Source organism: Cygnus atratus, chromosome 5 (genome assembly GCF_013377495.2).
Source record: "Cygnus atratus isolate AKBS03 ecotype Queensland, Australia chromosome 5, CAtr_DNAZoo_HiC_assembly, whole genome shotgun sequence".
In the NCBI taxonomy this organism is placed as follows: domain Eukaryota; kingdom Metazoa; phylum Chordata; class Aves; order Anseriformes; family Anatidae; genus Cygnus; species Cygnus atratus.
In genome coordinates this window covers 10,382,739-10,406,095 of record NC_066366.1, presented here as the reverse complement: position 1 = coordinate 10,406,095, position 23,357 = coordinate 10,382,739, and the positions used below count along the sequence as shown (strand labels likewise).

The 23,357-nt window shown below is 37.7% G+C and overlaps 1 protein-coding gene across 1 annotated transcript in view; it reads left to right on the top strand.

Annotated features, from left to right (window-relative positions):
* NELL1 (neural EGFL like 1) overlaps nucleotides 1–20,953 on the top strand; it is a 295,005-nt gene extending 274,052 nt beyond the window's left edge. Inside the window, exons 16-20 of the mRNA XM_050711117.1 lie at nucleotides 614–754; nucleotides 9,922–10,115; nucleotides 15,560–15,736; nucleotides 17,325–17,549; nucleotides 19,666–20,953. Coding sequence (XP_050567074.1) covers nucleotides 614–754; nucleotides 9,922–10,115; nucleotides 15,560–15,736; nucleotides 17,325–17,549; nucleotides 19,666–19,716 — 788 coding nt within the window. The 3' untranslated portion in view covers nucleotides 19,717–20,953. The remainder of the gene's footprint in view (nucleotides 1–613; nucleotides 755–9,921; nucleotides 10,116–15,559; nucleotides 15,737–17,324; nucleotides 17,550–19,665) is intronic.
* Nucleotides 20,954–23,357: the final 2,404 nt, after the last annotated feature.

Sequence of the window (23,357 nt, the reverse complement as noted above, 5' to 3'; positions counted from 1 at the left end):
TAAATGTTTTATTGCAGCTGAAACATAGACTGCCTTTTCTTTTTGTTGCACACTGTTATACATGTACTAGGTATTTATTTTGATCATTTTAACGCAAAAGATTAATTATTGTTTGCAAAGTGCCCTGAACACGTTAAGTGCCAGAGAGCTACAAAGTACCACAGCTGAACCCTGGGAACACATCCTGAAGAGAAGGTTTTTTCTTTCCAAGGTATCCTGGGACGTGCAGTCAGTAAAGCAGCAATGTTGCTGCAAGTGCCTTTTCAGTTGAGAACCTGCTCTACAATGCTTTGCATGTGCAGACGAATCTGATTTAAAACAATCAAACAAACAAAAAACCATGCCAACAACACAACGAACAAAATTTCTGTACGTTTGCTTTGCATTTTAAACAAAGCATGCTGTAAACAAGTGTCTTATATGTATCGAATTCCATGATGTACTGTTCTGTTTTATTGTTGTTATGTCAGTCATGTTGAAGTGTCTGTTGTTTGGAACTGTAATAAACCATGATCCATTAGAGGAAGACTTTAAAAAGCAAAAACAAAAACCTAAAGCATTGGTGTCAAAGGAAATTAATTTCCTGGCTGGCTTGTGTTTTTCTCTGAGGCAGATATTGATGAGTGTGCAGAGGGGATCATTGAGTGTCACAACCATTCACGCTGTGTTAACCTCCCAGGGTGGTACCACTGTGAGTGCAGAAGCGGTTTCCATGACAATGGAACCTATTCTCTTTCCGGGGAGTCCTGTGTTGGTAAGCAATGATCAGCATAGTGCTTTTTTTTTTTTTTTCCGCGTTTTGCATGGTGTTATAAAGTGACTACTGAGACACTGTCCTGAGCTGTTGCTGTGTTTGAGGCTAAAATGAGAATGCAAGCAAGCGTGTCTGTGTTTGGCAGCATCCCCAGCCCCGCAGCCTGGGTGCTAGTTTAAGACGCATCACGTTTTAGAACGGTTATTACAGCAGGAAGGCAGTCAGAGATCCAGAGTGTGACTTACTGTGCCTTGCCATTTATCATAATAAGTCGCTTTAAAATCTGAAGTGAAAGCAGGCTTTCTGGGGAGCATAATAGGCCACAAAAGGGGAAGAGTTGGCTTTCAGATTTCAGCACAGCAGCATGAGAACACATTTGGTGTATGTCTGTATTGCTTTGATATGTTTGTTTTGCATTGTTTCATATCTTCATCATTTTATTTTTAGAGTTATGCAAATAGCGTAAAGCACTTTATGTACTGTATTTGGAGAATAACGCCCTAAGAGCACGAAGGGAAAGGAATGTTTAAGGGGTGTAGAGGAATTTGTCTGTTGTTTCTGTGGGAGGAGAAAGAGTGAGGCTCCATGAGGATTTAGTGCTGGTTCTTGCAGTCTGGGTGCCCTTGACTGTCCGTAGATTTTGTGTGCCACCACAGCAAGTAAGCACCAACAAAATCATAGCGAGGTGTCAATTGTGTTCTACCTCTGATTTTCAATTTTTACACCTACTTACTTATTCTCGGAAGCCTTGTGTGTAATTTCTATACGATATTTTATTATATGAGTTTAAAACAATGCAGAAAGGATCCCATTGTAACTACTGTTTTGAGATACAGGTGTACTTTTCTTCATTCTATATCCTTTCTTTGGAATTCCATTTATTTCATCTCTACTCAGTTCCATGAATTTTCTATAAAAACATTTTTGCTTTTCTGCTTCTGTGAAAGACTTTGTTTTAACACTGTAAAACTTATTCATCATATGTAAGTGCAAAGAGCTCTATCTAAGATTTGAATTATACAGTTGAAGTAAAATATATTTTTTCATATGAATTTATATATGTAGTTCTAACTTGTAACATAAAGTCTAATCTTTTACGAATTGCAGCTATTATAGCACTGTGATTTAAACATGCAGAGAAAAAAAATTATTTGCAAAAGCAATATTTTGTAGATTGTCCAGCCGAACTATACTAGCTTCTTATGTATTGATACATTGTCCTAAGCTGACCAGGGAACACAACAAAATCTCAACAGTGAGCTTGCCTGACGAGGCTGTGTTTCAATAAAAAAAAAAAAAAAAAAAAAAAAAAAATTGAAAAATTTTACAGCATTTTGTGACTTAATATTGAAAGTACTTTATCAAAAGTCAAAGCAACATGAAGTAGCCTTTGAAAAGCCCCGAGAGAAATGGGGATAAATAGCATTTGTAGCATTCCTGATGTCTATCTGTGCTGCTACCATGGCGATCTCCGTCCCTTTTCAGGCTGACCTTAGGTAGCTGTTTTCTGTCTAAGAAAATGCAAGGCTTAGGCTGGGCTCAGCAAAAGACAGATGCACAGACAAGACCGTGGTTTGACGTGGCCCACAGATAGGCTCAGTTGCTGAAAAAGCCAGTATTGCTAATAAAGGGAAGGACACTTGGTTACCTCTGAGATAATAAAAAGAGCCCCAAATGCTCTACATACTGTGGAAACTGAAAGGATGAGTTTTGGTGCAAACAAATTGCCCTCGTTTTGACCTGCACAGCACACTGGAAATCTGTGAGGTGAGGTGCTCTTCTTGCCATATGCAAGTTGTAAATGGAATGTGAAATGAATGAGGTTATTTTAACTAAATAGCTTTTCTGAACTATCTGCTGTGGGGTACCACTGATGAAGAGAATAAACCAGTTTCTTTTGTTTCATTATACTGGTTAAGCAGTTAAAATTAATTGAAAGACTTTGCTAATCCATATAACAAAGAGATATAAAACTGTGATGTTTATTTAAAAATACAGCTAAGAAGTGGTTAAAATAAGAGATGATAGTGCATATTCTCACTAAAACTTGGTTACTTAAACGTTGACTTTCATTATGTTACAGAGCTTATTTGCACGGTGGAGTATTTAGAGTCAAGGCCAGAGCCGTTCACTCTGTTTCAGATAAAAGAGGGTTCATCTGCTTAGCAACAGCATTTTGGCCTGTTATATTTTGCAGACTGTTTACTGAGATCCTAGTATGTACCTGAGCTGGGTTTGGCTCAGCACCCTTCAGTATGTATTGAAGCATTTCTTCCTTCCTGAAGGACAAATCTTGGAGAACAATAAACAGGCTAAAAGCATAATAAAAATTAAAAATAAAATAGAAAGGTAAAAAAAAAAAAGACAAACCAACAAAATAATAACGTATGAAAAATCATAAGACAGGAAGGAGTACTCAACTCTGGCAGATAGTCCAAAGCCTGGGTAGGTGGTTGCTGCTGCTGGATGCATTTGTATCTCTCGCAGAAATTCCCCTTTCCCTCTGTTTATGTGGAGGTGGTCTTGGTGCTGACTTGTTGCTTGCAGGGTCTCATTAGTGCTTGCAGAACATTTTAAAACATGTATACATTTGAGTAGCATTGTGGTAGCTCAGGGCTTCTAAAAGCTTTTAGCTTGTTGTCTGTAAGAGTGGAGTTTGTCACCTGGCAAGGGACAAATTTGTAAATTAGGAAAGTCATAATATTGTATGAGAGCTTGGGCAATAAGGATGGATGACTTAGCCAGGGCGCTTCAAGCTTCAGAAAATTCTTTATTGCTCAAAATATCAAGCATAGACAGCTTTGAAAAGGGAATATATTTCCACAGCCACACTTTTATAAAAGATGTCAGCTTCATAAAGAGATGGTAAGCAGGCTCAAATTAAGAGAATGTAATTTAATTACCAGCAGTAGCATTTTTATGAGGCACTGGCCTTTCACAATATGTTATTAAGAATACTGCTTGCAGACAAAAGGCAATTGCTATAACTAAGATGCTACCAAAGTTTCCTTGGCAATTAAAATATGTAGCCTATAGTTGCTGTGTTTTTCTTTTTCTTTTATTTTTTTTTCACTCTTTTTTCCTTTCTTAATAGGGATTTTGCTACACGTTAAGGTAAACACATGAAAATGCTTTATAGAGAACTATGACTTGTCATATGATACATATCCCAGTATTAACAACAATCCACAGATTTATCACAATCCATGTTGAAGCAACTGGCATACGTTGCTGTTTCCCTGCACTAAGTGCCTGTTGACAAACATTATTACCGCATAAGGTAATTACCCTCACTGCTGAATTTTCCGTGACAATCTTTGAGATTATCAGAACCAAAAGAAGGTAAAAAATGACAAAAAAAAAATGCTGTCTTATGAGAAGTAAATAGCGTGCCACAAAGCTCACTCATATCTGCAGGAGAAAAATAAAAGCAAATTAAGATAAATTATGCATACTTATCTCCATCTCTCTTTAAGTGAGATGCTTCTGGTCTGTAAAGAACTGTTCAGGCCTGGAGTGCTGAATTCCTGATTCTTTTTTTTTCCCTTCCCTAAAATGGTTTCGTTTTCCAAGTCTTTATGCTGTGACTTGCAAGCACAGAGGGAACAATGAAGACAGCGGTCTCTGTTGGTTGTCTTTGTCTTTTCTTCAAGAATCAGTGCAAACTTTGTAGGGAAGCTTAACATGGATCCTCCTCCCACCAAAAAAACCCACAGGATTCACCGTGTTTAGCATGCTGAAAGGTTGTATAGCTCAGCCTAACTGCAGGGTTAGAGTAGCTGTTGCTGGGATATGAAATCTGGAATACAGTAGGATGCAGCAGCTTGTGAGAGAAAACTCCATGTGTGTTAGTCTCCCATAAAAGTTGGGTGCAGCAATGCGTCAGGGTTAAGTCTGAACAGTTTTAAAAGCAATCACTGAAGCTTTAATATACTACGTGGTACGCTGCAGTGTTCTCTGTTTCCTAGGTTTGAAAGTGATGGAAAAGCAGTTCTGTTCTTTATTATTTCTTTACTGTGACAGTGGTGAGGCACTGGAACAGGTTGCACAGAGGAGCTGTGGATGCCCCATCGCTGGAGGTGTTCAAGGCCAAGCTGGATGCGGCTTTGAGCAACCTGGTCTTGGTGGAAGGTGTCCCTGCCCATGGCAGAGAAGTGGAACTAGATGGTCTCTACAGTCCCATCCCACTCAAACTATTCTATGATTCTATTGTGCCCCCTTTTTCTGTCAAACAAAAGGCTAGACTCACCCTTCAAAAATCTTCCTGTATGCCTGAGAATTGCTTTTCTGCCATTAGAGAAGTGGTATGTAGACAGAAAGGTTTACATATGGTGCAGAATATCCAAGACCATCTCTAGAACTTGCTGTTTTACAACTTTATTCTGCTCGTAAACTTTAGTAAAACTCATAACGTCAGTCTCTACAAAATGAAAATAGTCTCTTGCTTACTTTCCATTTAGTAAATTCTGAGTCTTGTGTTCTAGGAGTTTCATATCTTCAAGGTAATTGTGCTTAGTCACTTCTGTATTTCTAGAAAGCATTAGTAAATCCTATGTTCTGAATCTAATTTACCATAGTGTTCTTTAATACATCATGATGTCTCTGTAGAATAGAAGTACTATCATAAAATTTCTAACTAAAAAATGAATCTGTTTAGTGATTTTTCAAAGATGAGTCCAAATCACTTCATTTGGTTTAGGAGGAAGGCAAATACATTATTTTGTGACAAATTGCATGTGAAAAATGATTTGTCAAAACAGTGTTTAGTTAACTTGTACACACATTAGTTTGGGAGCTGAGTATACATTTTTCACATAACATACTGTAATGGTTTAATGTACCATAACAGTTAAAATTAGCACATTACTAGAGTTCTTCTACAACAGCTTATCATGATATTACAGAGCACCACACTGCGTGACATGCTTGCACACATTTATTAAGGTGCTGTAGAAAAGTCACACCATTAAAACCTGAATAGCCTGGAAAACTAAGAAGTAAAGTAACTAGGGATTGGTTTAAAATTTCAGTGAAACCTAGTTAACGAACTTGTGTTGATATGTACGGTCATGCTTGTCTTCCGCCCCATTCAAATGCAGTGGCTATGGGACATCTCACAATATCTGAAGCAAATTACTTCTCGTTACAGCCAAAAAGGATGGAAAAGGAAATTGCATCTCAGGGAATTATTCTATTCCATTTTGATTCTGCTTTCTTGTCTGCCCATGTTACCAAGTAATATTTATGTATTTCAAAAGCATATAGGAAATAAGCATGTCTTGGATGGTTTGTTTTCTTCTTTTTTCCCATCCACAAAATGTCACTAGTTGCATTGCAGCTAAAATACATATCAGCTACTTTTTGCTGTATGCTTGTTTAGAGAAGCACAGATTGAAGGTATTTGAACAGTGAAGATCTTGATCAGTTTTATGATAGTCCTGTGCAATGTTTGAGGTGGCATGTCTCAGCAACAAACACTTTGCTGCTGGTGATATATTGTTGATATAAAATAGCAGAAGGCTAGCTTTACAAAGAAGTTTCTGATTATGGTCATTTCTGTTCTATTCTCTATTCTCACCACTCTATTCTCTCTTGAAGAGAAACGGTGTTGAGGGGAGATGTGAAGCTCTGCCAGTTTTACTTGAGTTAATTAGTGGTTTATGCCACAGATTATCTCAATTTAATGAATAATCTTGCAAAGTCATACCAGGTATGGAGAGGAAAATGAGATGGTTTTCACAGGTTTATAGGCTACATGGAAGAACTAATTGCCCCAAAAGTCAAGAAAGACTTCTTGTTCTTGTGTTATATATAGGGGTAAACTATGGCGTGTCCATGCTGTTTTGTATATGTACTTGTCCATTGTTCTTAAAAGTTGCTTAGTTTTATAGTTGAATATTTCATCTTCTGCCTGGCATTGTTATAATGGGCAATAAGGTTTGTGTACGGTTTTGCCTTGGCCTTCGTTAGATGTTACAGTTTTGGGCCAACGCCTTCTGAGAGCAGTTGTGGGAAAGCAAATGAAACCTGATGGGAGTGTGGGGAATTTGAGCTGAGCAAGGATTTGAATAATATAAAAATAATCTGTATGCAAAAGCCTTATCATACAATTTTCATATTCATTAGAATATTGTTTTGGACACGTTCAGAATTTTAAACTATGCTAAGTTTTCAACAGCTAAATAGACACATTGATTCCAATTGTTAAAAGAAATTGCACAGTAAATACAAGCACTTTGTTCTATGTTTTGCACAGCCATCTACATGCTCATCTCACATCAATATGAGCAATTCCATGTGATCTCCATTAAGCTAAAACACTTTTTTAAGCTAACTATGAGCTAAAAATATGGGAACATTTGTCTTCTTTTTTCTTCTGTATCTTTTTTTTTTTTTTTCTTAAAGAGTGAAAGGGACAAAAATACACTTATAACTTATTTTCCTCACGTTACTGGGAACACTGGCTGTTTGTTCTGACTTTTAGAAATGCAGTCAGTGACAAGAAAATGCTGCCAAAGGGAGGTTCTCAGAAAATTAGCTTTATTAAAAGTTCAGCTGGAAATGAGTGTAGTGTCCAAGCATTTTATATTTGATTAATGGCTAAAACTTTTAAATAATAAATGCCGTAAAATAATAAGAAACCATCATTTGCATAAAGAAAAAAAAAAGAGCAAACTGAGTAGCAATTAGGAATTTATGTTCATGCTATGTTACTCAGCTTTTCTTGATGGCTTACTTTGTAAAGAATGTCCCATTTACCAGGTTGGGTCCCTGTTAATAGGGGCATCCTTTTCATGTGTGCTAAACCTAACACAGCAGCAGCAGTACATAAATAGGGTGCTCTTCCCTTTTGGATATATATAACATATTAAGTTGACTTCGTGCAGTATGAACAGGTCTGTACTACTGAGAATATGAATAATGTTAGTTTCTATAATTGCTAACATCTGGCTTTCCATAAATCTGTTAAATTACATGGAAGCCGAATTAGATTTCTGTGTCATAAGTAAAGCAATTACATGGAACTCTGTAGGCAATATGGCTTTATATTCATCTGTGAAATCCTTTTAGTTTTGAACTGTGAAAGCTATCCTTCTAATTTGCACTGTGATCCTGCTGCATACTATATATATGCTGCTCAAAAAGCCCTTAATACGGCAAAGAAAATATTGGCAATTGAATATCACTTTGTGAAATCACCAAAAAGCGAATGCCGCATTTATGCCTTGATCTTCAACAACAACAGCCAAAGAAATACAAGCCAAAGTCTATCAAAAGGAAAATAGGGTATTTTAAAGAATATTTTAAGCCTCACTGTAGCCGTTTGAATATAATGCATTTTATAACAGTTTAGTCATAACTCTCTTCATGTCACTCTTCATGGCCTTTACCTTCTGTGATACTCTGGCACCTGTTAATCAATGAACAGCAAGTTTTAATTTCTCTTAGTGCAATCCCTTTTACACCACTGGTAGTGGACCTTTCAAATTCTCAGTAGTGCTACGGTATGCATTAGAGCAATAATGTTCTTTTTTTGGTGATTAAGACCATCAAAGCAGCAAAATGCACCAATTTTAGGGAAGTCTGAGTGATGAGCAATTGAATCAAGCTATCAGGCCACTGGGAACATCTCTGACAAAGGACTGGCCCACAGCCCAGGAGTGAAGCCCTTCTGCAGTGTAATTGCCTTCTGGCTTCCCTTTTGGTCTGTGAGCAGAAAGGAGAACAGCAGTTTTCTCAGGCCCTAAGCCCCAGACTCTGTTGTGGTGGCCGATTTTGCTTTTGATCAAACACAAGGGGACTAAAACATTTCCAGTTGTTCCTGGAGTATTTGTGAACTGAAACCAGCAAGTTTACTATCCAGGCCAGAGGAAATGTAGTGATTTGGTTGTTAATAGATAGTTTCCTTCAGCTAATTGAGAGAATTCTTAACGTCTTTATTTAAGTTCTGGCTTTCTGAGGAGATGACTGAGGAGATCCATGGCACTCTACCCATGAGGTAGGGCAGCTAGCCATGAGATCCCACTTAATTAGAGTTTAGGTAATTTTTCTTCTTTAATTCTATTAAATTTTAAAAATTGTTGTTTTAGAGAGGAATTAAAAGTACTCTTGGGTAATATTGTGAAGAGTTATAAATTTCACCCTAGCAATAAAGGCATTTTAAATGGTAAGCGTGAGGATTCTTCCTTGTAATTTCTGAATTTGTATAACACTCTTTTGGAATTTTCATGATAGAAATCCTCGGATACTTGTAAAGGACTTTCTTCTCTAGCCTTCTTCCCACTGTTTCTTATAGCTTTCATTATTGATGTTGCAACAAAAAAGCCCCACCAGTTTACTGGTATTTTATCTGGACAATCTGTCAATATATTGTTTAAGAGCAGTCCAAAGTTATTTTCTGAAAGAAATACCTGCTTTCCACAATGTGTTTATAAAGCTCATGGCTTTCACTGCAAGAAAAAGAATGCTATATAAACTCCCTAGGTAAATCCGTATTGCATAATTATATGTTACCCTCCAAAAGCAATTTTAATGGGGTACTGTAATTTACTTTTCTCCAGCGTATAATGATTTTCTTTTGTTGCTTACTTCTTTGTGTCATTGCTAAATCATGGTTTTCCCACATAGCTTTGTTCTAAATTTTTTTTTGTTGTTGTTGTTCTATAAGGTGCCTCTTTTTTTTATTTTATCTTTTAAATTCTCTTATACCTTCCAGCAATGGGAATAGGATGCAGTTGATAGCTGTTAGTGTGGAAATGTTGATCATGCTAGGAGCTTATGAAGAATAGTGCCTTTCTGTTTTGGTGTAAAATCCAGAACAGAGAGTGGTCCAACAGATGGAAGGTAATTCTCTTCACTAGTTGCCAGTGACTGGAAAAACACTATACACCCTGTTCAAGTTCATTGGTGATATATAGTTCCACTAGTTCTGTCAGTCTCAGCTTTTATAATTAAGCCTGCTGGTGATAGTTTAAGAATTCTTGGTGGAATCAAAACAAACAGTAGATAAGTTTACAAAATCAGCGTTTAATATCTATCAAATACATACGGAAGATATCAGAAAGAAGGTACCCACCAGCAAGGCAGATGAGTAATACTTAATATAGAAATAGCATTTGCCCTGTGAAAACAAATGTCCAAAGTAGTATAAATCTGCTGTCTTGCAGATATCGATGAGTGTGCCTTAAAGACCCACACCTGCTGGAATGACTCAGCCTGCGTGAACCTGGCAGGAGGGTTTGATTGCCTCTGTCCATCTGGACCATCTTGTACTGGAGACTGTCCCCACGAAGGTGGCTTCAAGCGGAATGGGCAGGTGTGGACCCTGAGGGAGGACAGATGCTCCGTTTGTTCCTGCAAGGTGAGATCCTGGTCTTCTGGATTTCAGGAGTTCTTTAACTCTTTAATTCTCTGGGCTCATGTCAGACACCCCATATTGCAGTGCCACTGGCATTGGCAAAATGATAGCCGAAGCCCAAGGCACTGAGGCAGAAGGTAAGCTCTGCTGAGGGGCACTGAAGTTGTGACTGGGAAATTTTTCTGGGACAGTCTTTTTTCCTTTTGTGCAAAACTGAACACAACTGAATAGCAGCTAACACTGGAGGGCTTCTACTGTGTCATCCTGTGGGCCAGAGCCACTCAGGGCATGCCTCTGTGAGGATCTCACATTGCCCTTTAAGACAATTTGCAGGCAATCAATGTGCTTATTCTAGATGTTAAAAATGGTTTTCAATTTCTGTTTCATATGAATATGCATCTCTTAGGGCAAGTACTGTATGTAGCCAACAGTGGCCCTCTTGATGGTGTTGCCCTTTAGTTGGGATACCTATCAATTAACTTGACATGATTCCAAGGTTAGAGGACTTAGCAGTAGGCACTAAATTTCCTCCAGTGGAGAGGGGTGAAGGCCAGCTTTCTCCTTCACATTCCAGCTTGTCTCTGTCAGCAGTTCTCCCCCCTTGGGCAGTGCACCATTCTCTGCACCTTTGGAGAAGCCAGGCACAGTAGAAGTAGGTCTACTTCAGCAATCGCAGAACAGTTTTTTCTTTATTTTTTATTATTATTATTGTTGTTGTTGGCCACCCCTCCCCCCCCAGAAACTGACCATTCTTTTCTGACTGTGGTAATCAACTTAAAAGACCATTTGACTCTCCTTTCTTCCTTTTCACTGTTTTAAAAAGAGGGGTGCTGTCAGTGAAACCACTAGAATTTTAGAAAGGCACCAATTTGCAAAGTGGTTGATCTTTTATGGCCACTTTGACCTGATGTGTTCATAGTACTGGTAAAGCTATGCTTAGATACAGCAGTAACACTATTGGCTCTTGCATCTGTAAAATGAAATTTTGGCCACTGTGAAAATCTGAACATAAATAATGAGAAGTAGCCTACCTGTCCCCTGGTTGTGAGCTGCGGAAGCTCTAGAGAGTTTGGAGGGGTGATGAGGGGTGAGGTATTTTGAAGTTACGAGAAGCTGAAAGCCTCATCATTTCTGTATTGCAGTAGTATATCAGAAGGGGAAATCAACACTTGAGAGTGAATAGAACCCACAAACCTCAGCACTGTTTGGGGCTCAAATGGGAATATATTCTTGTTAGTTGCTATATTTTTTACTTCAAGTAGCCTTAAGTTCCCTAAAACTCCTCCCTTCAGAAGCTGAAATGTACAACTCCACTGAATACATATAAAGCTTTTATTGTAATCTTGGGGAACAGGCTGGCTTATGAAAGGATTTCCAGTCAATAGAATAAACAGTTTAATGTATGTGAAGACATCTGGTCTGCCTTTGCAGAGCTATAACTATTAGTATTCCCATTTTAGATTGCTTATAATTTGTTTTCTTTGCCATTTCTCATTGCACTTATTTCTTATGTTGAATGCCCTTATTAGTATATGAAAATACACAAAATGATTAACTAGTACATAGATATTTTAAAGTAAGCTTGGCAGTGTTTGTTGCTGTGACTCTTCCTTTATATCTTCCTCATTTTCCGTTTTTTTTTTCCTCTGTGAATTAACATTTGCATTTTATTTCATGTCAGTAGCTGCCTTGTTTCAAGAGCCAAATTCTTTGCTGTAGAACAGGGAAAACAAGGAGAGCTTTGCCTCCATCTTATCCAACCAGAAAGTAAAGTCTTCTCTCAGTATTTGTTGAAATTATTATTGAAACATATTTTATAAATTGTGGTAGCTCCCAGTACACCAGACTTCTCAAACCTACTGCAGGGCTCTACTATTTTTTTTAAGTTGCATGGAGGGCCGGTCCTACTTGTCCCTTTTGCAGCTTGCTGGTTTTGGTGAGGAAAAGGGCAGAGTATAACTAAATCGTTCCTTGTATTTCTTACTCTAACTTTGAAATGATCCTACTGACTTGTTTTCTCTTGGAGACAAATCAGTGTTTCAGCTTTAAAATAATGTTTTCTTTTAGCTTTTGTTTTGGTATAGTTATTTCAGGAAAGGTCAGAGGGATGTATAATGTGCAGTGGCTGGAAGACATGGATCCTGTCTTGAAAATATTTTAACTTCAAAGGGAAATCGAGTAGCATGCTTAACTTTGAAGTTCATTAAGTGATGCTATTTGTGGAGTAGAATGCTGTGAAATACAAGAAGTTATATTACTTCAGTAGTATACTGAAGCAGAGTGTCATTATGGAAGCACAAGGGATTCCAGTGTTCCATCAGACCCAGTCTCTTCAAACTGTCCTCATTCACCAGAATGGGGACAAAGTTTACATAAACACAAACTTTTGAAACTTAATTAGCTGACTGTATAATTAACGTAATACCTTAAGTATATTTGATGCATCCTCTACAAGTATCTTCCTGAACTCTTGTGGATTTAATGCACGAGACACAGAAATTTGAAGGGGAGTGGGTAGTTGTTCCCTTCTCCCAAGGGGGAGGTGGGGGGGGGAAAGCTTGGCTGTATGGTCTGGCTATATGTGGGCTTCTGAGTCTGTCCCCTAATTCAGATAACCCTCCATTCCCAATGTGAAAAAAGTCTGGGAGGTAAGCACAGCACTGGGAATAGTGGGATGTGCAACGGTGAAGGGTGTTCCTGATGGTGAGAACAGCGAGGTGGTTTGGTTTGGTTTCTGCAGGGTCTGACTTCTGTCTGGTCGGCTTTGGGGTTCTGTGAAAACTTGGGTCACCCTTTACATTGATTCTCTTGTGTGTCAGTTTTTCCCTTGGTAGGAATAATTTTGTGTTCATATCGCTGATGCTTCTGAAACATGTAGAACTGCTTCAGTGAGGAAGGCTGAGAGAGAGGTACTAACAAGATGCTATATGTAATTATCCCATCAAAAGGAAATGAATTATTTTCTGTGTATTTCTCAGTTTTTGCTACCAGAAAAACAAAACAACCAAAAAAGCCCAAACCACAATGCTAATATAGAACTGCAAAGACAAAAGTAAGATGTAGCTTAAGAGGCTTTATGTCACTGCAGTATAGGCATAAAAATGTTTTTTGAAAGGCATGGAACTAATGAGGTTGTAGATAAAACACAGATGCTTAAATAATAGAGATTAGCAGTGTATTATTAGCAGTGTATTATGATTACCAAAAGGTCTCTGGCAAAATCATCAAGCTTTGTCAGTGTTCTGAAATACAAAGAGTGAAGGCAACGTAAAAGGGTAGCTGCTCCCCAGAGGTAACAACACAGTAGCTCAGAGTAGTGAAGTACCAGCACCATCACTAGCTGAAAGGGGAATTTGAAAAATAATCTTGAAAGCTTGGAAAGTAAATTGGGCTCGGGCAGAAAGGTTATTGCTAATCATTATTAATCAGCACTCCATTATGGAGAGGAGAGAGACTGCCATTGTTGGCTGCATCAGGCTGCCGAGACACCTGGCACAACTCAGCTGGAGCTGGTCATCCTGGCAGAGCATTTGTGCTGGACTTCTGCTTGATGTCCTCCCTCAAAGGGGTGGAAGATACTTGTGCCTTTCCACCTGTGAGAACAGAGATTTGGTCATAACTTGGCAGTAGGGAAGATTTTTTTTTTTTTTGGTGGGTTTTATTCCCCATGCTGCATCTGGACCTATCCAGCAGGTGTGGGTAAGGAACTCGGTCACAGGCCATCTTCCTTACTTTGTGATTTACTCAAACTGCTGAGTAGGGAAGCAAAGCTTTATTTATTACTATGGCCTCAGTGAGGAATCAGCCACAAGTACGGAATCCTTAGTTATCTTAATTTGATGCAAAGCTGACTAGAGACTGTAAGGCAGTCTAGCCTTATGCCTTGTGGCTAGGAAAAGCACTTGAGAACCATGTTGAGCTAGCATGTTTTCTGCACTTCTGTAATTTTATGTTCTCTCTAGCTTTCCTTGTTAGGCATAACAAGACATTTTAATCATTCTTATAACAGAAAGCAATATGTTAATCAATCCAAAAATACTATGAAATGCATCAGTGATGCTGACTGACATGGGCATTATGAGTCAAAATACATTCCTCAAAATAGAAACAGAACAGCCTCCTCCTATGTTGTATGCTGAGGTTATGGCTTTTCTGTCTGCCTGTGGAAAAGACATCCGGGCCTGCTGTGCTTCTTTTTAGTAATCACATTTTAAAAGATTCAAGAGGAAATAAATTTCTTTGCTTTGATAGGTATCCCTTTTTTTGGTGGCAATGAAAAAACTTCTGCTTACATCAGATACAGGTTTATAGATTCAGAACAAGGTTCTGCTGACAATATGAAAAAACTCCATTGAAGTGAGAGCAGTTGTTTTGCAAATGGTACAACTGTGGTTCATTCCTCTCTCAACACTACCTTCAAATTGGCTACAGGTGATGTTTTGTTTGAATAAGGAGTAATCCAATTATCTGCATTAAATGCAAAAGAATTTAATGTCAAAACTCTTCAATAATCTCCTCATTGTTAACTGATTTCAGTTCCAAGTCTACATGTGGCATATCAGTATGTTGGCTCACCTATAGTAAATGCTATAATTTCAAACACAATAGCTCCCCTAGTTTTCATAACTAGAATTAAAATCAATTTAGCTTTCTCTGATGCAGAGAGAATATATCCTTTCCTCTTTACATGCTGAAGCAAATCTTCTGTTTATCTCACACAGTTCTGTTTAATAGCATTTAACAAAATGTGCCATCCAATACAGTAAGTAAATATTTAGCAAAATCGTATTTTGGAGAGCCTGTGGAATACAGGCCCTCTTTAGTACATGAACAGAATTATAAGGAGTGGTGATAGTTTGTACTCCATTTAGCTTTATGCTGGTGTACAGTAGGTCCAGATATGGAACAGAACCAGTTGTGAATTCAGAGTAAAGAACGATTAGTATCACTGTGATTTTGCTGTATGGTGCTACTATGAAGTTAAAGGGACCACCCTCATATCTTCCATATATTTATTCAAGTTATTTTCTTCACAATTCCACAGTTAGTCAAAATAAAGCTAAACAAATATTGCATGTACTAAAGAGGCTACTGGTTGGAGAGTTTGTTGATGTAACTAATGAGAAAGGAGATTGTTTCACATTTCATCTGAGGTACTGATTTATTTTAAATTCAATTAGTTGCAGGCAGAAAAACACCACTCACATTCAGACAGCATTCAATCAATGCACTGACAGAAACTGGGACAATACTGGTATTTGAGGTGTCACAACTTGCATGATCGAGTCCTTATGTCGGTAACATCTAATACATTAAGAACTTCATATTTTTCTGATATGCCAAAGACATGCTCTTTGATATATGTAGTGTGGGGCTTTTTTTGGGGCACTGATCTGGGTTGCTGTCTGGTGGTTTGTGGTTGACAGCAGGGCAATGTGTATTTGCAGGATGGGAGAATTTTCTGCCGGAGAACAGCCTGTGATTGTGAGAACCCCAGTGCTGATCTCTTCTGCTGCCCAGAGTGTGACACTCGCGTCACCAGCCAGTGCCTCGACCAAACGGGGCACAAGCTCTACCGCAGTGGGGACAACTGGACCTACAGCTGTCAGCAGTGCCGTTGCCTGGTATGGGCAAAGTGTTTTGGAGGGGAGCAAGAATAATGATTGTCGTTTTTAGCAAAATGTACTTGGAAGCAGGTTGTTTGCTCTCTCTTCACCTGCTTTTCAGACTAAGAATGATACTAAAGCATTTAAAGAGCATGCACCAAATGAAGCACCATCAGTTTTCTTCCTACTGCTGAATAAGTAGGTCTAATGACTGAAAAGAAAAGCTTGACAAAAGCTTGGAAACCTTGACACTATATTAACTTTTTTTTTAGAGTGTTTGTCTACTTCTGACAACTTTTATAATGTCATATGATCTTTAAATAATTTTTAAAGATTCTTTCACATGTGATGGATTTTGATGGAAGAGTTTCAGTTTTCAATTGCAACAGACGATGTACTTGTCTTATGAAAATGGACAGGGCAATTTTCTTTTTTAATTCCGCAAAAGTTGGAAAAATGGAGTGCCAGTGCCACGTGGTGAATTAGAAAAGAAAATAAAAAAAATAAAACCAAAATTACTAGACAAACATACAAAATAAAGAACATTCTTTTCTCATTAAGCACTGTAGATTATCTCCCTACAGCTTTAATTTTTGCACAGATATACTAATTAGTGCAGCAGTGAACTTCATTAAAATTATCAATTTTCCATGTATAGCTGTCTGTATAATATTGTTTTTACATGTTATATTAATCAAGAGGCGTCTGAGCATCAGGAAACAAATTACATTCAAAGCTAAGTTACTGTTAAGAGATAATTATCTGTAACATAGAGCAGTAAGTATTACATTTTGTATTCTCCTAAAATGGTTTTAATGTTGGCAAAAGAACAGCAAGAAACATTTGCAGACAGCAGCAATGGCAAATATTAAATGTGATGTGTTTTACAAAGGATGCTGAGTTTGTGGTCAGCATTTCTTTGCCTAATGTTATGATTAGGTTAACAAACATACAGAACTAAAAGACACTGATTCAGTAAATCAGTGCTATATCTAAGGTTAGGTGCAGTGTAGATGTTATCAACATCTGAAGTGCTTACCAAGTTGCCTAATGCAAGTTTAGTTTAGTTTATGCTCAGATCCTACAGCAATACTCTACAGAAATAACTGCCTTTTTTTTTTTTTTTTAAGTTAAGTTCCACTAAGTGGAACTAGTTAGATCTATGTTCAGTGCTTCTCAAACATGCTAACTTAGATCTATTTTCATTGTTAATTTCCTATTTAAACAGTTGCTGTGATTGCACAGAGATTTTATGTGGCCATGCCCTATAAGGGCGTAAGTCTGCAAGGCCATCACTGCAAAAATTGTAGTTTATGGAAAGTTATTGTAAACCAGTATTTAATGCTGTCTTTAAAAACCCCAAAGAACTCAAGTTCTCTTCCCATAGTGTTTTTTTTTAGTCAAGAAACAAGAAAATGATACTTTGCTACATTTAGAAAACTTCGTTTCAGTATTCAAATATGCAGTTACATGATCAACCAGGCTGAGAAGCTGATCCATTAAATCTATTTCAATGCTGGCGAAAGAAATGTTTTCTATTTGACAGGATGCAAAGTTAGCTAACAAATGGAAATATATTCAGTGGGCTTTGTTTCAATTTTTACAGGAAGGGGAAGTGGACTGTTGGCCTCTTTTGTGCCCCAATCTAAACTGCGAGTACACAGCCATTTCAGAAGGAGAGTGCTGTCCCCACTGCGTCAGTGACCCCTGCCTAGCTGACAACATCACCTATGACATCAGGAAAACCTGCCTAGATGGCTATGGGATTACAAGACTTAGTGGTGCCATATGGACCATGGTGGGATCTCCTTGTACAACCTGCAAATGCAAGGTATGATGGACAAGGTTGAATGGTAATTGAAATGATTTTTACTACATAAAAGCAGGGTCATTTTCTGCCCTTGGAAGCTCATATTCAGATTGCTGTGAAGTGAATCAGACCTGAGGGCAGAAAAAGTAGCATACCGAAAAAATGTGTCTTATGTGGTCTGCAGGGTGGAAACAGAACAATCTGTGCTTGTTTTCTTCGAAATGTTAAGCACAGCTATGTAATATCCTAGCACAATTTGCAGACATTCTGTTGGCGAGCCTTTCAGGCATTCTTAGTATGAAACTGGGCTAACATTTTAATAATTATTTCATGTGAATGTTTATGAAAATGTCTTTTGCAGAGCTGGTAAGCAGAGTCAAGAATACTAATACAAGTTTCACCAGCACATATACAAGTAGAAACCCCATACGAAGGCACTTCCATAAGAGAAGTGGGAGGGAAATGTCATAGTTTCTATTCCCTATTAGTTTCTATTCTATTGTCATGTATTTTGTCCAGTGGCTCTAAGGCAAAAGAACAGTCTGTCTCCCCTTTTCCATGCAGTGATGATCCTACTGGGCTACTTTTCTATGACCCCTCTTGCTTACTATCCCTGATCTCAAAAATTTTGTATGGTTTTCTAATCAGTGGGCCAGCATGAACAGGAAGAGAGCAAGGGCACGCCTGCTTTATTTGCCACTCTCTGAGTAGATCAGAGAGGTCACTGTGTAGGGAGTACTCTAACCCATAAGTATGTACATAATGAACACTGCCACTGCCAGCAGCTTTCCAGAGAAAGGGTAAAGGCAATTGTCTATAAACAATGTAGATAATGCAGAGCAATGTGTGCCAGGAGGAGCACCAGGCTAGCAAGGTCAGCCTCCCCAAAGTGCCTGCTTTGGGGCTGCCCTAATGTAGGAGGGACCAGGACTTTAGAAAAATTATTTTCCAGCATTTTCTGGGAGTTGGTTCAGGCATTGTTTCCCCAGCTGTTCTCCTATCACAGTGTATGCAGTGTGGACCTTGTGCCTGGATGCTGCACTTCCCCATTTACTGAGCTTACAGTTTTAAATTGTAACCTTTATGGCATCTGGTCTGGTCCACTAGGTTCTTGCTTGCTCCTGCCCTTTGCCACAGTTCACTGCCCTTCAGCTGTACATGAGTAAATGTTTTAGAGGCTGTGATGTAAGCAGAAATGGCAAAATGGTCCAGATTAAAAAGTGCAATTTTCTGTAAAGTTATTTCTATATTTATACAAAGGTGATGCTAGTGATCCATAATATGGTGTTCCTCAAAAAAAAAAAAAAAAAGTGAATATCAACTAATTTCTAAGTGGTCAGGAGAAAGTATCTTAAGGTAGTTGTCACCAAAGCCAGTCGCTGTAGACTTAAGGCTGTAGTAGATATATTCTGTTTACAAAGGACTGATAAAAACCAGATGACAGTATCCTGTTTGCTGCTATCTTCAGACTCCATGGAAGCTGAACCATGAATTCTGTGCTTTGTATCACTCTAACTGAAAACTGATCTTCTCTTGCTTTTTAACAAAAATTAATGAACAGAATTATGAAAATACTGCTTTGTATTACATAAAATATTCTTGTGTTCACTGTGGGAAACCAAGCTGTTTTTTCAGGGCTGTAAATTATTGAAGTTAGCTTTTCTGCCATTCTTCAGAGTTTTTCATATTGATTAAACCAAGAATCTGAAAGATGGGCATATTTCAGAAAAATTGAGAGCTTCCCAGTATGGATCAGATTAAAACTCTCTCCGTTAACTTTCTTGCATGGGACAAACCAACTCAAATCATCTTTGTTGCTGTTGTACTGTGTTCTATCATGAGGACCACTGAGTTGTTTACAACCAGATTTGTAGTTCTTGTGTAGTTCAGGTTAATTCTGTCTGTTGGTAGATACAGTCTGTACAGAGAGAAGAAGAACAGATAATTATAGTGCTACTTAGAAAAGCAGCCTCCTTAAAAAACCATCCATGTTGGGATCTACGAGGACAACCTGGGATGATGGCTTAAGCAGGTGTTTTTTGTGTGCAGTAGAATTACCTCTGCCAGCTACGATCCCCTTTGCTCTTTGTACCTTGTTCTGCAGCAGTGATTGACACCTGCTTGTTTGTCTGTGCAGAATGGGAATGTCTGCTGCTCGGTGGATTTAGAGTGTCTCAACAATAACTGATGTACTTGGACTGGACTGTGCTGGGGGAGGAACAATGATGAAGTTAACATCTGAAATGAAGCCGTATGCGTTGGTGTTTTATACAACAGACAATTACCAAAGTCTCCGCATGAGGAAGATGTTTGGGAGTTGCCTTTGGGACCTATCACTATGCTCATCCTTGCTAGCCTTGTCCGGGTGACTTACAGTACAGCGCGTATAAGTCAATGGTTGTTAAAAGTTTTCAGTGTTGTAAATTACACACTTTTCCTGTCAAGACATTTGCAAATATGTTTAAATTATTTCATGGGTAAACTAATGCTGTATTTTTGTTTTAATTTGTGTATTGACAACATGATAGAAATCAGCTCTTCTTCCTTTGGATCTAGATTTTACAAACGAAACAGCCTGTTGTGGTTTTGTCCCATGATATCACATACTTAGTTCCAAGGTCCCTGTCAGATGTATTTATGAAAATATGTATGTATGTACAGTCAAATTGCATAGTACTTATATTTCACATCTGTCCAACATTTTAAAACGTTCAAAGGTATATTTGATTGGACAGAATGGAAATAATCAAAGTCTGTCTTAAAAAATATAAAAATAAATGCCATGAACTTAGTGAAACAGCAAAAAAACTCTTTCTTTTCCAAATGTGTGAAGCAGCAGCAAGACTCCCATAGTGAGAAATGGTACTGAAAATTTCCACCACCATTTCAACACATGTTCAGAAAAGAACCATTAGTCTTTATCAGTGTTCTGTTTTGCAAGAGAAACTACAAATGCTGCAAAAGGGTATAATTCTTCTGAACTGTGCAACGATAAAACAGTCAGCCTTAAGATGATATAATTTAAATTGACTAGGTTAGTTTTTGCTGTCAGTTATAACATCATTGATTAGTTCAGAGTTTTTTCTTTTTTGTATTTGCAGTAATAATGATGTCCACCATTCTCAGTTACTGCTACCATAATGACAAAGTGCAAAAGCAGCTCTACTGGTGACATGCGGGACAGTAGACCTTAACGCTTGGTAACTCTCATTACCCAATTAACAGTTCAGAAACAGATTTTCTCTTTTCTTATTTTATGACATTTAAAAATATTTAGTTTTTAATTTACTACGCACACGGTGTCTTTTAATACATAAGTTTAGAAATACAAATGAAAACTCTTAGCCCTATATTGAGGTTAGAGTTTAGATTCTCTTCAGCTTATGTCTGTTTTTTTCATGAGGCTAGAAAGTTTGTGGCATTAGAACAGGAATATATTTCTATGATGATAGTACCTACAGCTTAAACATCACCTTTTTAATGTGCTGTTGTGTTTTGTTCTGCTCATTTGTGTAGTGTTTTTTGCTTTTCATTTAATTAAGCACTGAGTATGTGGAAAAGAGTGCAGAAATAAGTATAGTGAATACAGTCTGGAAAGTCAACATTTGTGAGGTTTTCATCGTTTCATGCAGAAAAACTGAAACAGATAAATAAGAATGAAGTGTGACTATAAAGTGAAAAAATTCAAGTCTTTTAAATCAAGGACTATCATGTTTCTTATAAGGAGAAAAGTGGAAAAAATATAAAAATGACTTGCTATCGTTCAGATAATTTTATTCCATTTTTTAAACATTATTTGTTTTATCTAACAGGTCTGTGTGGTAAAGGTAAATTTATTTTCTTAAAATACCCCATCATTTTCAGCTACTAATGTATTTGACTATATTTGCATTGCCCTAATGATTGTATAATAAGGGAAACAGTTGTGTTTTATATGATACTCAAAGGATGTTTGTAAATCATGTCAGCTCATTTTGTATATCACATTGTAAAACCCAATGGTAATTCAGTTGGATGAGATATCCAGTGGGCTGAGATATAAAGGGGAATGATTTAAAACTTGTGGGCGTCTAAATAAACTCCTATGTACAGATAACTTTCCTTGATTTTTATTAACAGAATTTTAAAACACTAATCACTGTCCTTTCCAGACGTGAATTTGTGATGTTGCTAAAAGGAGAAGGAGTGTTTGTCTCGAGATGTCATATCATAATTGTAAGAAATACTTTGTTTATACTTAGTAAGACAAAATCTTGTATTCCAGTCTGTCACATACCATGGATTTCTAAAGCTTTGTGAATGGGATTAATGACAGCACAGGGTTTCAAAATCATTCTTTTCCAATTTAACTCTCAATAGTGAAGCCCTTTCCCAAGATGGTTTCTGGAAGCTCCAGACCTTGTTACAATGGTATTCGATAGGAGCACAGAACTTCATACTTTTTCACTGTGCATTTTGATTTCCTTCTAGAACCCAAGTGCAGATTAATTCAATAACACCTTTTCAGAGGATTTTATACAACATTATGTCATTATCTTCAGAGTGATACGGCTTGAATTGTTTACACAAAGTCAAGATATTGGCACAGGCTTCTTTGTTTACGTTGCATTTTAAGCAGTTATGCTGACGGTGATGAACTTTTCCTTATGAAGCAACGTGATCACTAGCCACATAACATTTACCTTTAGACTACTCAGAAGCTACAGCCTCAGCTCAAAGATCAGACTGAGGCACAAAATTTAATTCACTGTGTTCTTCTGTTACTAAGGTAAGACCTTTCAAAACCTCTTTCAAGAGGCCTTGATGAGGATCCCTAATCCCTATAAAACTATCGGCACTACAGTAAAAATGCTGAGAAATATTGATGTTTATTATTTATAAGAGGTACAGTTACAGGAAACAAGATTTCTGGAAATCTCTGTGAGATGATCTTTCTCTCTGCTCAGTAAAGAAGAACAGTGGTATTAACATGAGGAGGACTGCCACCAGACCTTCTGTGAAAGGCAACTTCCTGCCAGTTAAGGGACTTGCTCCAAACTCTTACTATAGGTAGGTGGAATTTTGTAGCTGTTTCTACTTATTTAGCAATATTTACACTGCGTGTAACATTTCTGATGACAAAAACTGAGAAACAGAAAAGGAGATGTCTTTTCCTTCCCCTTTTGGTAAAAAGCTCAGCCTAGGTTCTAGACCAGGACATTGTATTGTGTCATGCACCTCTTGTGAGGGAAGTGACCACTCTGTTCTGCTCATGGTATATTTGCAAACCCATCTGCTGAGACAAAGCAAGTGCGCCTCTGTGTTCCAGTATGGTGGCTTATAACCACTCTAGTCACTATTTCAGACCAAAGAAAATCCAAAGTATTGCACGGAAATGCTAATACCTCCCTAGTTCACAGGAGTGTGTGGGAGATTTATTAATGTCTGTGTATTGCCTCAGAGACCTAAATAACAACTGTCTTCTAGTAACATACCTTCTAAGAGGTAGCAGCTAGTTTTCAAGTATAATTGTGTGCAACATTTAATTAATAATATCTTTCCAATCAGATTGCAATCACAAAATATTTTGTGGTTTTGTTTTTTATTTTTTTTTGTTTTGTTTTTCTTCTGAGGCAAACAATGATGTTTTACAAAACCAAATTTACAATGTCAGCAGTGATTACACAAATGGCAGAATAGATTGTAACAGAATTAAATCGTAAGTCCTATGAGCAATATGGTAACGTCTCCTCACATCTAATGGTACTTACAGAATCATCACTAATGAGGGGATTTTAAAAGGGCCCCATGGTACAGATTGAAGTAAAATCTTGAGTGAGTGTTGTGATA